Raw genomic sequence first — 16,635 nt, forward strand, 5'->3', positions numbered from 1 at the left:
GATTGCGATAATTCTGCATTCTAGTGATTATCAGAGATGCCGTTACCCCAGGATTTAGAAACAAGTCAAGTGGTCTAAGAAAACACCCTTTTAAAGTGCTGAGAGAACACGACTAATGACAGCGGTTGCCTGTTGATTTATCCAGGAAGTTCTCCATCATGCCTAATGCAGCGCCCTCTTGCATCCCAAGAATGTGAGAATTATTTTGATGTGAACTCTCCTCCAAGTCTTCTGCCTTGCCACAAAGCATTAAAACACCCTGCTACAGTCTTCTGTGCCTCACCAGATGTTTTGGACTACAACTCCCTTGATCTCTCACCATTGACTATGCTGGCCAGGGCTGATGGGAGTTGTATTAGAAAACATCTGGCAAGCCAAAGGTTGTAGACCCAGGCATAGTTGCTTTGCTAATGCTGTTGACCAGAAAGCTGACATGATTTTCAACTTTGCGAATGTGGCCAGTAAGTTCCACCAAGCAGGGTGGTATATCATTTATCTCATCCACCTGACAGAATAATGTAGAATGGCTAGTTTTAAGTGCAGCCATTGTGTGCTAAAAGGTGACAGACGACTCCCCAACATCCATTAGTCTTCCTGCTGATGCTATGTTGGCAGACGCACCTTGTTCCTGTTGAAATGGCAATTGTTGTAAAATGACTTGCTACTTGGATCCAGCTGTTTCCTGTTTGGTTATTAATGTCCTCAAAAGTTGCCCAGGGCATGCATGTGCCTTGGGATATCCACCACGTCACTTCCTGTACAACAAGGCCGAGGTGAACATGCTCTTCCCTTGGTCAGTTAGATTAATGTAGCTCCCTAACACCCTTTAGGTAATCAGAACCACTTCTGCACTTAGCATACAAAAAGCCACCCTCCATGAATTGCAGCAGTAATATCCTGAAGCAGCACCTAAGTATCCAATCTATGTGAAATGCACACAAATAGGGCCCACCAGGAGAACTCAGATCTGTTCACCAATGGCATCTAGTGTGCACCCTATACCTATAGTTGTGACTGCACTCATCTGTCACTCAAGTAACATATGTAGTAGTCCAGGACCACAGAGTGGGCTTCCAACAAGATCTCCAGGTGCAGACAGTCTGTCACCTTAAATATGGGGAGGGGGTGGTTCTATATTGTAATTTGAATGATGTAGTTGCCAGGTAATATTGCCACTGTCAGTGGTGTTTATTCGATATGCACAGAAACACAGTGGCTCACACACACCCATTCCAACAGTTTCCCCAACACAGTCGTTGAGAGAGTAATTGTGGTGGCGTTCATGAGATATAGCTATATGTGTTGTGTAAGTGTATGGGGCAGTTTGCAGGGAGAAGTGTGTTTGTGGGAAGTGTATTTGGGGGACATGTATGTGGGGGCTGTGTGCGTAGGGGTACGTGTGTGGGAACGAGTGTGTGGGAGCACTATGTGCGGTGGCAGTGTGTGTGGGGGAGCAGTGTTGGTCAGTCACTGTGTGTGCAAAAGTGTGAGGGGGTCAGTGTGTGGGTGAAATGTGTGGGGAGGCAGTGGGGCAGTGCATGTGTGGGATGAGTGTGAATAGGCAGTGTGTGGGTGGGTGGGAGCACTGTGTGGGGGCAATATGTGTGTGTGTGTGGAAAAGGTCAGTGTTTGGAGGGAAGTGTGCTTGTGTGAGTGTGTGTGTGTAGGGGGAGAATGTAATTGACTGGGCAGTGTGTGTGGGGCAGTGTGAGTGGGAGCGTGTGAGTATGCCATGTGTGAATGAAAAGTGTGTGTGGGGGCAGTCAGTGTGGGTACAGGAGTACAGTCAATGTGTGATGAGGTAGCAGATTTGGGGAAGTGGACATGTAAAGGGGCAGTATGTAACACAAATCGAATCAGCTCATGGCTCCATATACCTCCACAATATACACAGTCCATAGATGTACTAAAAAACATTTACCAGTTCAGAAAAATAGCCCAAACTACCCAGCTCAACAAAACAAGGTAATTAATGTTCTATGTATTCTGTTGTTATAATGTAAAGCGCTTTGGATGAAAGCGCTATATAAACATAATAAATACAAATAAATACAAATTAGGCAAAAAAATAATAATAATCAAAGAAATTAATGGAATTTCACCTGCCAGTGCTGCTTCCCAAGTATGGTCGGTGATATGCACGGACCTCACAGAGGGGATTCAAGGTTTGTGCCCATTGAGGCATTTTTCAATTTCTTATTTCCTCTAGTGTCAATCAGCTGCACATCACAGACCTGATGATACGTCTGTGACAACATGGTAAAAGAGTCTGCAATGGGTGTGGTTTGGGAGGAGAAGGGCAGGGATGGGAAGTCACATAGACCTTAGCATGGCCATAGAGGTTGACATGGAAGACAAATAACCAAACAACATCTGCAGGCTATGTGTCCCTCCTCACATTCCATCGCTCCTGCAACTGCTATTCCCATCTCAATAGGTTTGGCTTTATAGGTGACTGGCACCACTTAATAGCCAAAACCTAACGAAGTGTAATCACAGGAATGGCACATTGCATACTGCTTTACAAAACTGTGCTAACTGCTTTCAGCCACAACACGAAATTGAGACTTGCAAGTCATATCAAAGAACCTTGCAACTATGATGCAAAGAGCAACCAAAATTAAACAGGAAAATACATGTAAACAACAAATAATGTGTGTGACCTATGTGCACCAACCTTTACATTTTTCTGAAACGTTGCATCACAGCCTTGGGTCCATTTCACGCTGTGCTACATACCTGATCCATGTTTAATGGAATTGAATGTGACATGTGGTAATTGGTAGAGGATAGCTGTACTATGCTACTTGATGGTAGAACATTTATCATTTTGTGACTTCCATCAGATGATAGACTACACTGACCGAAAGGTGCAGGCAGCAAAGACAGCTACTTATGGCCCTGGGGCTAAAGCAAGATGATTCCTAGCCCCTCTGGTGTCGGTATATTGGGCCATGTGAAGTCCCAGAAGACAATTAGCATACACCATGTAAAACTGATCTTGACCTGCACAGCCTGCAAACTTTCACTCAACTTCAAAGGAATGTTCATGAGTTGGGTTCTTATTGAACCTGGTGGAAGTATATTTCCTCGTCCCTGATCTGGTAATATAGGGCTTCTTGCCATACAGGCTAATGATATGATATGATATGATATGGCATTTGTAACGCGCCTATACACAAGTGTCCCCTGACACCACTCTTACCTCAAAGAGTCCCTTAGGCCCTACCTAAGTGCTCCCACTCAAAATTGTATGTTTTGGGCTTTTACAGAAACGTTTTACAGACAGCAGTGACATTTCAAAATATTTTTCAAACTCAACTACAACAAGCAAGTTTACATATACCAGATCACATTAGATGACTACATTAAAGTGTTTTTCAAGGTGGTCTTTGTGTGTACGATTTCATGTATTGCATTCCGTTCCTTTTACAGTGAGTTAATGTATTTTGCCAAAGCACTGTGAAACTCTGATGGATTACAGACTGTTTCCAAAATAAGGAATGTGCTGCAGTTGCATATATGCAAAAATGTCCTATGTGATTTGGGAGGTGCCATTTCAATAATATTTTTTCCGAAGCATTCTGAAGTTAATAGTTTTGTTTTCTCGTTATAAATGCAGAACTGCAAGTCCCAGAATGCAATAGAAAACAGGAGAGGATAGGCCATTCCTAAATTACATCGGAGACGTTAGCATGTATGTAGTTATGGTTAAATTGCCCTAATTAAAACCTGTGAAATTCAGTGAACAAAATGTTGTTAAGGGAACATTATGGTTGAAGCACAAAATCTAAAAACCATAGAAATTAGCTAGTAATTGTTAGCTACCATTAATAGCATGTAACTTTAATGCTCCCCAACATCACAGTTTAGTGGTTTTCAAATTTTAGTGTGTCATTCTTCATAGTAATAAGTTATGGTAATGAAAACCTGTTCATAAAAAACAAATCAAAATGCTTTAGTATGTACTTGTGCAATTTTTAACTTTGCATTGAATGTACTCTGAATGTCATGCAAATGTCTTGTATTCCCTCCACCCCCCCCCCCAACTACATCCGTAGCCAGAGGCATTGGCTGGGACTGCCACCAAAAGTGCATAAGGGAACTAATTATCAATCAGAGCAACTTTAATGTCATTGGGGGAAGTGGCAGCTGAAAGAAGAGGCAGCGATAGTGGCAGTGTTACTAATGGATTTCATGGGACCCCAGATGAAAGTGCCAGAGAGGAGGGGCAAAATGAATGGTGTCCAGTTAGAGGGCCATTTGCAGGTTGACGGTAGGTAAGTAGTTAACACCGGGTGTTATTGTGCTGCTTTGTTGTAAAAGCAAGCAGAGAGGAGAGGGAATTCAAGTGTTGTGCAGAAGGGGGGCACGGTCTTTGGTGTCTTGCATATAATCGCCCACTAAGTACTGTAGGGTATCGTAAAAAGAGGGTGGTTTGCTTCCTGTCTGTGCACAAAACACAACTATAATTGCAAAATCAGCTTGGTTTTAATTGGTATTCAGAAGCCTAACATGTGTTTCAAGCTGCAATGCTCTTCATCAGAGCCTGCATAGCATTTATGCATATATATTTAGGTGAAACAAATTAATGAATTTCATACCAGTTATCCAGAGAAACAAAAACCCACAAAGGGCACAGAGGTGGTTTTAAAAGACCATATAGCAAGTCATCAGTTCAAGGTGAACAGTATACAAAGCCAAATCACAAAACATTGCACCATGTACCCAACTGAAAAAAGGATATTAGGTTGAACAACCATAGTTCAAAGTTTCCAAGATTATGTTGGTGCAATGAAATTGTAAGAGGGAGAAGAAAAGGAAAAATAAGGAAATACTTGTTAAAATTAAAATCCTAAAACTGGTCATACATGTATCTCTCCAATCATACCAACCAATGTGTAATCAGGAATTAGTAAAGTACCTTGAGGTTCTTGTGATATATGCCAAGACACTAAAAGAAATTCATTTGGAGATTTTAGTTGTTGGTGAATTATCCATGAGTTAATAAGGTTTATGAAAAATTGAGGTGACTGTAGGTCTCTTACCAATATAGCTGTTCAATTACTGCAAAGAGTTATACATCTTGGCTCCACTATAAGTTGAAAAATCAACTGTTCCAATCATGCCAATTCTTATCAGTGAAAACCATACATTTTCTTGATAAATTCCGTTTTTATAAAAATGACATACCTATATAAACGCGATTGTGAAATGGTTCTGAGGATCTCTAATCCAAAGCCACATGATTATTAGTGGGTTATCAATGCCATTCCAGCGACGGAAAGGAAAATAAAAAGAAAGAAAAGAAATGCCACTAATTAGCAGGAGTAATTGAAACTCAAAGCGGCGAGACGGTCACGTGCGCTGCCCCCGAGCCAAATCAGAGCAGGCAGGGGCCTGCGCAAAAGACATATCCTTACCGGCATCTCCAACTGAATGTAGTTATGGGAGCCGTGCATGGCAGAGATTTCCTTGTATTTAGATCCAACGTGCAATGCGTACCAAAACATGCGCGGTGCACGTAAGTCATGACTTGTTTTCTAGTTGGTGTGTTTTTTGCCAATGTATTGCAAGAGGGTATTTTGAGTCCTGATTGGAGATGGTGGACAGATGCTCTCGTATTCTGATCCTGAGAGGCCTAATAGTACTGCCAATATAGCGCTGTCCACACATACACATGATACAATATACATAGAATTTTGTGTTACAATTAATGAAGGAGTTAACTTTGTAAGTTCCCAGTTTTCCAAAACCAATTTGAGAGGTTTCAAGTGCGTATGCGCACATGGAGCAGCTTCCACACTTGTGGAAACCGTGGTTGGTTGCCTGACTAAGCCAGGTTACGGTTGACTGAGGGTTGGGCATGAATGAAGCGGACAATGTATTTTTAAGATTGCCTGCTTTATTGTAAATAAAGCTGGATAAGGGGTCCAACCATGGTGTAATATCATTGTCTAAGTGGAGCAAATGCAAGTGTCTTTTTACAATGCTGTATAGATTGGAAATATCTGCGTTAAACCGTGTGATAAATTGAAGTTTGTTACTGTGTAATGTGTTTGCTGTTGGTTTAGGAGTGAGCAGATCCACTCTCTTCATGTTTTTGACAACCTGTTCAGATTTGTTCAAAGTACAGTTGTTGTAACTTCTTGCCAGAAATCTCTGGTGTATGAGGTGGCATTCGTCTTGGAAGTCTTGATCATTTGAACAGTTTCTTCTAGATCTAATAGATTCCCTTTTGGGTATATTCAGAATGACCGTCTTTTTATGGCAGTTAGAGGCATGCAAAACTGCGTTGACTGAGGTTGCCTTACGGAAAGTTTTAGTTACTAATTTGTTATCTGACAAACTAATCGTGAGATCAAGAAAATTGATACTGGAGTTAGCATATTCATTTGTGAATTATATCCCCAATAATTATTATTCAGGAAAGAGACAAATTCATTGAGGCAATCCACTGTACCTGTCCAAACCATAATCACATCATCTATGTATTGTTTCCATACATAGATGTATTGAACATAGGTGTTATTGATAAATGCAAATTTCTGCTCATAATGGTGCATACAAATATTTGCAAGTGCTGGAGCATAGCTTTCCCCCATGGCTATACCAATACGCTGCTTATAATACATGTTATTAAACAAAAAAGTATTATTAGATAGTGCACAAGACAACATATCGTTGACCATCTCAACATGTTCAAAAAATGATGCAGAATGTTCCCCAAAGATATAGTCTACACTTGTTATCGCTTTGTCATGGTCAATCGAGGTGTACAGAGCTTTAACATCAAGTGTTACCAACAACATTCCCAGTTTAATTTGGAGTTACATGCATGGTGTCTCTAAGAAACGTAGGTATGGTAATAATTAATGGCGCTAAGCATTCATTGATGTAAATCGACATAGGTTCCATTATGCCACCGCCCCCACTTAAGATTGGTCTCCCCTCTGGTATGGTGTTAACAGGCTAGGCAAAAAGTAAGAGGTCGGAATTATGGGTCCTTCAACAATGAGGAATTGTTTCTCCACATCTGTAAGCAAGCCACATGAGTGCCAATTGCACACTATTGTACTGACAATTGTACGTAACTGGAGCATGGGAATGAGGTGGGTTGTTCTTATAACAGCCTGGAGAATAAGGTGTTCAAGTCCCATTGTGATGTAATCACTTTTGTCCATAATCACCACATTCCCCCCTTTATCAGCTTCCTTGATAATTAGTGTATCCATGGCTGCTAGCTTACGTAACACTATTTGCTCAGAGGGTGTTAAGTTATTTCTACTATTGCCTTTTTTTCCCCTGGTGGTATCCTCTAATCAATGAATGTCGTTGTGTACATCTTGATGGAACGTATCAATTATATTGTCTTTGGGAAATATAGGTAAAAATTTCGATTTGTTAGATAACTCTTTAATTTTCTAATTTTGTTGTTGAATATCAAGTTCTTTCATTAAATCAGTTACATTGATCAGCGAATTATGTTCACATTCTTCCAATGTTAACAATACATGTGTGTGAAGCATCATTTGTAATGTGATGTCTGAGGGACTAGGTATAGAAGGTTTGCTTTTATAATACTTCACTTGTGTATAGAAATATTTTTTTTGTTTGAGCTTGCAAATAAATTTGAAAAGATCTATTTGTATCTGAACAAAATCATTAAATCCTGATGGGGCAAAAGAGAGTCCTTTATTAAGAGAGTGCATAGGTGCTCAAATTACAAATCAAATTTTTCTGTTCTGATTCCTCAGATTCTGTTGATAAGATGCTCTTGTTACTCTGCGCTGTGGGAGAGGAGTGTTTCCTCCTGTAGGGTTGACCACCCTTTGTGCCACAAGGCTTGGATCTGGGTTGTAATATTGGTTGTTAAAGGTACTTGGAATCTGACTTTTTTCATTGCTGCTAATGCGGCTTGCCGATTGCCTTTTTTGTAACGTCGTATTTGTTCCAAAAATATGTATGCATAAATGCTACGCAGCCTCCGATGAAGAGCATTTCAGCTCGAAACACGTGTTAGGCTGTCTGAATACCAATTAAAACCAAGCTGATTTCGCAATTATAATTGTGTTTTGTGCGCAGACAGGAAGCAAACCACCCTCTTTTTACAGTTTCGTCTCGTAGGCAACTTTGGCAGGCTGTCTACAACTTGCTTCCATTTGCAGCCCAACAACAAACTAAATTACAGTCAGGGTGCTAATTCTCAACCGTCCCCCCTGCCAAACAAACTTTATTCTGTAGGGTATCGTCAAGGGACCTTTACCAAAGTGAACGGCACAGGTGCAGCATAAAGTTAGTAGTGAATTACCATCTCATGATCGAGATGCAAGAGAAAGTAAGTATGGCGACAGGAGCAGGGGGACACTAAATGGTGTGCCACCTCCTCATCCATGTTACAATTTAGCATAACATCCAATAGCTGTGCATAATGTGTTGCAGCAATTATAATACTAAATAGTAATGTTGCAGGGGATCAACAGTTACAGGGGGAAGGTGATTGGGGGATTAGTAAGCTGACCTGGACTTCATTTTTAAACAAGGTATTATAGTGGAGTGGAATGGGGGTTCACTGAGAAGTCCACTGCACAGTCAATTGTTTCGGTAAATCAGAAAAGAAAGTCAAATATCCATACTTAAAAAATGCCTCACGTGTAAAATGTAAAAATAAATTGTAATTGATTTTGGTTCGATTATTTTCATGCCACTGAGCTATTACAATACAAAAAAGAAAAAGAAAAATGAAATTATTAAATGTAAAAAAGAACATGAGCAGAGCCGGGGGCAAATACAAAATGGAAAACATAAAATAATGTGTACAATGCATACTGAATAACGTTTGCCAGTGCAAACAGTTCCAATTTGCAAATGCATTAAAATGCAGCAGTGATGGGCAGATCAAATCCTAGAACCCAATTCACCAAACTAACGAGGCATTCACAAGGACGTCATTTCGCCAAAAGGCCAGCAGTAGCGGAAGTGACATCACATGTCCCGCCCGAGTGACATCACAGGAAGTGATGTCATTTGACCCCGTCCCGACCCCCGCGCGCCACCCCCCTCCAACTTGATATCACCGGAAGTGGCATCCTAAGGCATTATCCCTCAGTAAACTAAGACAGATATGCTTACAATATCAATGTAATATTAACCACATGAAATACAAGAATGGATCATCGTATGTAGCAGTGTGTCAAGGCCCATATTATAACGGTAGTGTATGAACCCAAATAATAAATCCCCTCTTTATGTGAATCCGCCCTGTTATTTCAACATGACTACAAAGCAAAATCACATTCTGGGGGGACAGGGGCCGATAAGGGAAAGCCAGGATAGAAGGGGAGAGAGGGAGAATATTTCAACAGAGAACACGTGTTCTTATACAGTTGCTCTTTCTTCACTTTTCTGATCATAAAACTTAAAAGGTAGTTTCTTACCAGATTGACCCCATTGTCTTCTGATTCAAAAAGTTACATTCAGGATTGCCTCTCAGTAAGACGTGTTGCAGTTGTTTCATGGACTCATTATTCCTGCACAAAACAGCCAGACATCTCTGATATTCATCTCCTTCAGAACCTTCAGCTAAGTTTAAAATGGTTTCATTAGTGCATTGGCAAATACTGCTACCTGATCATCCTCCAGTATCTATTCAAAGTGCTTAGAAACAAAACATTTCAAATTCTTATACATTACTAGTATCACACTCTCACACTTTCAAACTAGTATAATTTTTTGTTTCATGTACACATCCAACCATACAAGTTCTGCTACATGATTAGGGGTTCTGTGTGCAACCAACCTACTTGCACACTTTACCTTTTCTTTCTTTCACCAATAGATCAGGGCTGTGGACCTGAACTGCTCAGCGCTGGCCCTCTTGACTGCAGCAAAATCAATTATGCTACAAGACCAGGGGGTCTGTCTGTAACCAACCTACTCCCACAATTTACTTTTTCTTTCTTTCACCAATAAATCAGGGCTGTGGACACGAGCTGCTGAGCGCTGGCCCTCTTCACTGCAGCAAAATAAATTCTACTACAAGACCAGGGGCTCTGTGTGCAACCAAGCTACCTGCACAATTTACTTTTTCTTTCTTTCACCAATAAATCATGGATGTGGACCTGAGCTTCTCAGCGCTGGCCCTCTTGACTGCAGCAAAAGAAATACTGCTACAAGACCAGGGGATACACAAGGGATAAACCTGGGTTTGTAAAATGTAATTATTTGTACAGTGTGTGTCATTTTTCAAGTAAAATGGACAGACACGTACAAGTACATACACAAGTAGCATGCCCACAATCGCCCGACACTCACCCGCATGCTGGTTGTAGCCAGCTGCATGGCTGCAGACATCATTCCGCCCTTTGGTCGGAGCCAGCACCTGCCCTCTGAACTGGTAAAAGGGGCGAGCGGGTGATGGTCTCATCATATGGTGGTGCCCATCCTCTGTGATGCTGAGGGCACCCTGGGCATCAAAATAAGATTAATTTCCCCCAGGTGTGCCGCGCTCAGTAATTATTTTTCTTCCTTTCAGCTTCAGGCCCTGGGCGCTGATAAAAAGGCACAATCGTGCGTGCGCAGTGCTATCGGTTAAGCTAATGGTTGCTAAGCAACCCTTGCAAGGCTTGCAGAATTGAAGGCCAATCGGGGAGAGACATTGGCTCCTCTGCTCGCCCGCCATCCAAACAGCAAACTGTTGATCAACCACGAGCTCGAGAACGAGCAATGCAGACAGAGTCTGCAGACACAGTGGCGCCCACCTCCTGGGCCAGCTTGCACGTTGTGATTTTTTAACTGGTAGTTTGATGTTTTCAATATCGATCTGACCCTGTTGAAAACAGCAAACTGCTTCTTAAAAACACATGCTCCAGTCCAGAGGTCGCAGGAGCTTGGCAGATGTCGCAACTGTGACCACTGAGATTGCACTTGTGACCTCTGGCAACCCCTAAATGACATCCCTGGGCATTCACCCAGTTGATGGAGCTCAGCCCAGGTTTAAACCCTACTCCCCAGTCTGTTAGAGGTACACCAGGTAGGTGCGGAACCCACTGCCACTGCTGCAGCAAAGAGTGACTGGGGTTTGAATACCTGTGTGCTGTAAAGGACAGTTAATTTACTCTACAAACACTTACTGTGAACCAGAGGCAAGGGCCAGAGTATGAACGCGAGAGGGCTCCAAACCCTGTTGAATGGCAAGGAGCCACTTATTAGTTAAAAGATAAAAAGTGTCTTGAAAGTATATGCGTGATGTAAGTCAAAGATAGCTGCGGTCAAAACCATTGTCGAGACCTGTGGCCAGTACTGCCATTTCACCCGATTAAAAAAAGTGATATGTTCAGAATGCATTCATATGTAATGTAAATAGAACCCAGGGGACATAATAGTACATGCGCTCCCCCGAGCTCGTAGTCAGAAGGCTTTGAGTTAAAAAAATAACTCGTTAGAAAGGCCTCCTGTCAGAACTCAGTCAAGTGATGTCATGTTTTTCCAGCCAAGCAGTGTTGGTTGCTTGGTTAATCCCAAGGCTCTCTTTGTGGTGCCACAGTACAGTACTTTGCAAACTAACCTCATTACAAGTTTGTCGGTCCGGAATTAACGGTGCTGGTAAAACCGTACCAGCCCCGTTTTCCACACCGGCAAACTAAGAGTTTGGCGGGCGGGTGCCGTCCCACCCGCCAGGTCTGAGCTGGCGGGCGGAATGGCACCCGCACGCAGGGATGCACGGAAACACCGGCACCATTATGACATGATGCCAGTGTTTCCGCGGTCCCCATTCCCATGGAGTCCATTCAGACTCCACAGGAATGGGGATTAACAGAATTGCTGGCGCTGGATTTACCCGACCACCGGGCCTGTAATGCCCCAGTAATTCCGGCAAGTCTGGCGCAGGTAATTCTCTACAGGTCCGGCACGGCTACCACCAGACTCGTAATGAGGCCTGTCTACATAATAAGTTTAAGAAATAAAAAATATGTATATAGTAGTTAATTTTAATCTAAAATCAGCAGTGGAAGCCAGATGCTCTCACCACCATATTCTATTGAATATGATAGGTGGCCTTGTTTTCATCTCGGGACCTCTAGCTTGGGCGGTGGTCAATTATCTCATGATAATGTTCTATGCAATGTTCCTTAATGCAAATAAAAAATGCTTATGCATTAGAGTTAACTGTGAAGATTATTCTTCTGTAAATCAGTTATGCATAAAATATGTGTCTGTAGTGTTATAATGTATTTGAATTAAAGGGTGTTAAGGATTTAGGAGGTTGGGGTGTGTATTTAGTTCACTCGATTACCACACAGCGAGAATTGTCTAAGCTCGTTTTGGAACAGTTCAGGTTAATGCTGATCATTCTTTTTGACAATTACTTTTACTGCTGTTGGGCACATTTTGCGTTGAAATCTAGTAAGATAAAAAATACACTACAGTAGTCGTATCTTTACATCGGTCATAAAATGGATGCCATCTTTATGTAGGTCATTAGATGGATGCCAATGATGGCAGAAGTATTAGTAATTTAGAGTGAAGGTGGGGTGTATCTCTTTCCAGTAACATCAATTGACTCTGTTTCTCTGTAATGAAAGCAGCTGCTACATATTTGTAATAGCTTGTTCGAATGTATATCATTTTGACAGAGTATGAAAGAGTAAAATATACTTATGAACACTCATTGGCAATGCCAACAGTTTGCGGTTTTGTGCAGGCATGAGAAAGGCACTTGCCAGACTCAACCATAGTGGTATAGAATACCAATTGATGGTAGCAGGTGGAAAATGGTGCTAGTAACTGGGCATCTAATATCACTGTCTGGCAAAAGCTTAATAATCATGCACACGCTCAACATATTGGCTTTGCCAATGCTTGTTTTAAACAGAACTTCCGTGGCTTTGCGAAATCTTGTTTTTAACAGCACTTCAGTGAAGGACATGCAGAGTGCTTATAAATCGAGTGACTGAAGGCAGACATGGTAAGACATGTCTATTACACCAGAAGAGTGTTTACAACTCCAATGAAGTCCTTAACTCTCAGAAGACTGCATTGCACAAACACTGGCAAGTTATTTGAATACAAAGCCTGATGATAAGGTTTGATTGAAGCCAACTCAAAGACTTCGCATGAGGAGGAGTTTTGGGACGGCAGAGGCAGGAATGGGTGGGAATGACTTTTGGGATTAGCATAGCCGTGGGCAGGCAATGGGTGGGCACATAACTAAACAACACTTACTGACTCTGTGTCCCTCCTGATATGCCATACCTCCCTATGTGTACTCTAATGCAATAGTTAGCTCATAGGAGTTGCAAGCGAAACCTACTAGTCCAAACTAATTATAGGTGCTAAAACTAAAAAAGGCAACTCATCGTGCACTTATTGTGACATTAAGCAGGCCCACTGATTTACCCATTATACTTACAAATCGACAAATCGACAGACAGTGACATTTTTTGTCCTTCTGTCCTGATAAGCATTTACCATTCAAAAGAAAAACAACTGCAGCCTTACAAGCAAGCAGAACACGAAAGGAAACGATTAAAATAAATGCCAGTATAGAACGGTCTGAAAGTTGCCCAGTTCTGTACACGTGCAGGGGACACCTTGCTGACATGCGGAGACCCCCCGCCCCCCACGCGCCAATGTCGACGCTTCCGTTTGCTGGAACGTTGGGCTGCGTCATTCCAGGAAGAGGTAACGAGAATAACCCAGGGCCCAGCCCTAATCCCCTGCGTAGCTGTTTTTATCTGATGGAATCAGCTGGGGCTGAGGCATCCTGCGTCCCCAGTGCAGGCGGACGGCGGCTATAGTAACAAGATGTGACCAGGGACCTTCCATCGCCGCAGGGCAGCAGCAGCCACCAGTCTGTCGCTGACCCCCCTCGTCTCATGGTCGGGCAACCATGTTGGCCGCGGTGGGATTATTCTGCTGCCTGGCGTTCAGCGGCCTCCCTTGGACAATCTGCTCCTGTCCCTCCCAGTGCATGTGCACGTTCCACAGCCTGGGCGATGGGACCAAATCCAGGTATGCTTGCTCCATATACTGCCAGAAATATACGAATTATACCTATGTGTGTATATAGTAATGTCCTCGAATGGGTTTAATAGATGCCCGCAATAGTACTTTGTAGCAAGTGACATTAGTATTATTTGTCATTTATTTTCCAATCACTTTGCTCGGCAGCCTTGTGTGCCACAGGATTAACTTCTGAGCACCCACTAATCTGATTTCAGAGAAAGCAGCACGGGGATACTGGAGACAGACAACATGCAGGCAGTATCATTAACAATAGTGCAGCAACCCACCAACCTCCTTCCTCAAAGAGTTTCTACGCCATAGGAACATTGAAAAATCCAAAACATATAGGTTCCGCTGCATTGCACTAGGGGAAATCTAGCATCTCGTGTGTAGTGGGATTTTCGTGCCATATTCCCATGTCAGTTAACATTAAAGCCATAATAAAGTGGTGAGGTGGATCCGTTGGAAGCTTTGTAAACACTGGATCTGTTATCAGAGAAACGCTTAGTCCAGGCATTGAGAGAATTGTAGAAAACAGATTATACTGTAATCGCTTGCCATTAAAACAATATTGAGAGAATGTCAGAGATATACAGTTCTGTGGTCTCATAGGATACAATAACAAACGATTTACAATTCGAAGAAAAACAGACATTGGTCAAGAACATACACATGTAGATTGCTAGAATCCTAGAAGTGTCTGTTGCGATGGAATAATAGATCGGTTGCTTGCATGGACACGCAGATCAGATTGTGTGAAATGCTATAAAGGGAATAGGCTGAGCCCACGTGGAAAGAGATATTAATCAGATACAGATATTAAAAGGAACACTAATCATTATAGTAAGAGATTAGTGTTGCAAACCGTGAGCGCTCTCTTCAGTCTAGTGATGTTATTTTTTTGTCATGATATATTTGCAAAACTGTGCCAATTTTGGACACGTAAACCAGCAGTAAACAATTCTCTTTTTTTCCAAAGATATGCTGCCACAATGATTACCCACACACACACAGACACACACAGACACACACACACACACACATACACACAGGAACCCTCCAGAGACAGTCATTTTTCTCTTTTGTTTTTGAGGGCTTAATTGAACTCAAGCACAGACATGTCAAGATGTGCATATTGGCATGTAAGGTACTTCCTGGAGGGACCAGTATTTCCCCTTTATGTTTTATCCAATTGCCCAAAACTGCTACACATTGTCACCTATTGTTTTTGTATATTAGGAAGGAGTTTTAAAATGTCTGAAATGTTATAGGAGAAGTACTCATGGAAGCCTCCTAATCTACCAAATAGCCACAAAGAGCAATTTGAAATATCATGATTAGCATACTATTGCATACCAAACTGGGTATTCTGTGAGTACGCAATGCCTTCATTTGTAACCCAGAAAGAGGCCATTTTGTTGCTGTGATTCTGGTGCTTTAAAATGGGGTGTCAAGAATGATCAATATTATAAGCGGTAGAGCCCTCGTCCTCACTCTACTTTACTTTGGAGGATGACGAAAGGCCAACCTAGTACCCTATTAATAATACTTACATGACCATTCCATGTATGCTGGAGCGTCAAAGACTGTTTAATTCATTCACTGCTCACAAACATAAAGTGCATGACCACACATGTCAACGTATACATACTTGGAATATTTGTATTTCATCACTCTTTTTTGTTCAATGCATACTACATATTTATCGTTTTCTTCCACTACGTTCATCCCACCTGTGAGTCTATCACCTTGCCCATATGGCTATCGATCATTGATTTCCTTTCTAAGACTGTTGTTACACATTTGCCTGTGACTATTTTATTGTCTAGAAAACAGCTCAACAGTGTTCTGATATTCTTCCTCTTTGTGCTCGGTGTGCACAGTTCCTAACTAGCCTCGTTTATCGCCATGTTTCTTTCCTTATCTTGGTATAGACATTCTTCAGGATGTTCTAATACAATTTTATAATTTCTTAACGAGTGAGTATGACATGTTTTTTTTTTTCCTTCTGGGTGGATTGCTACACCTTGCCAACGTCCCTTTACCATATCATCCATGCATTTTAATAGCACTCATTGACTTCCCAGCTAGCTTCACACTTTCTATGTATAACAAATACAAACACACTTTCTGAAATAACTCTTTATTTTGATTTTTTTCCTTTATCCGAGAATGCTTAGAACTTCTTGTTTACAGTCACTCGGGCGGCATCACTCATAAATTACTATACCCCCCCCACATGTGTATCCTCCACGTTCACCATGCACTCATTCCGAGGTCAGCATAGTCAATGCATACACTGGATGCCTGAACCCCAGTTCCGTTTACAAGTGCATCCAAATTCCACCAAATGTGCCAATTAATAACCAAAAGATGAACAAGACAAATCATATATCTCGGATGTCAGTGGCCCTATTTATTTCAGGCAAGTCGTAAAGGGCACCTAATCTTAGCATAGCCGCGCATTTTACATAGTTATCTTCCCTTTGTTTCTCTACCTTCACATTAAGTAAGTCTATATGCTGGGAAGTCAGACCAGGACAGTGAATGCATATGATATGATAAGGCATTTATAACGCACCTGTACACAAGGTTTTCTAGGCTCAACAAGACAAGGAGAGGGAAACA

The 16,635-nt window shown here is 41.8% G+C and overlaps 1 protein-coding gene and 1 long non-coding RNA gene across 2 annotated transcripts in view; one reads left to right on the top strand and one right to left on the bottom strand.

The window, feature by feature from the left end:
- The window catches only part of LOC138472573 (uncharacterized), a 200,716-nt gene that overhangs the window by 140,918 nt on the left and 43,163 nt on the right, over positions 1-16,635 (bottom strand). The window contains exon 2 of the long non-coding RNA XR_011268642.1: positions 9,438-9,582. This is a non-coding gene — a long non-coding RNA (uncharacterized lncRNA). The remainder of the gene's footprint in view (positions 1-9,437; positions 9,583-16,635) is intronic.
- LRIT1 (leucine rich repeat, Ig-like and transmembrane domains 1) overlaps positions 13,684-16,635 on the top strand; it is a 236,499-nt gene continuing 233,547 nt past the window's right edge. The window contains exon 1 of the mRNA XM_069610817.1: positions 13,684-14,013. Coding sequence (XP_069466918.1) covers positions 13,892-14,013 — 122 coding nt within the window. The 5' untranslated portion in view covers positions 13,684-13,891. The remainder of the gene's footprint in view (positions 14,014-16,635) is intronic.

The sequence above is a fragment of the Ambystoma mexicanum genome, chromosome 8, assembly GCF_040938575.1.
Source record: "Ambystoma mexicanum isolate Mex_15411 chromosome 8, UKY_AmexF1_1, whole genome shotgun sequence".
NCBI lineage: Eukaryota > Metazoa > Chordata > Amphibia > Caudata > Ambystomatidae > Ambystoma > Ambystoma mexicanum.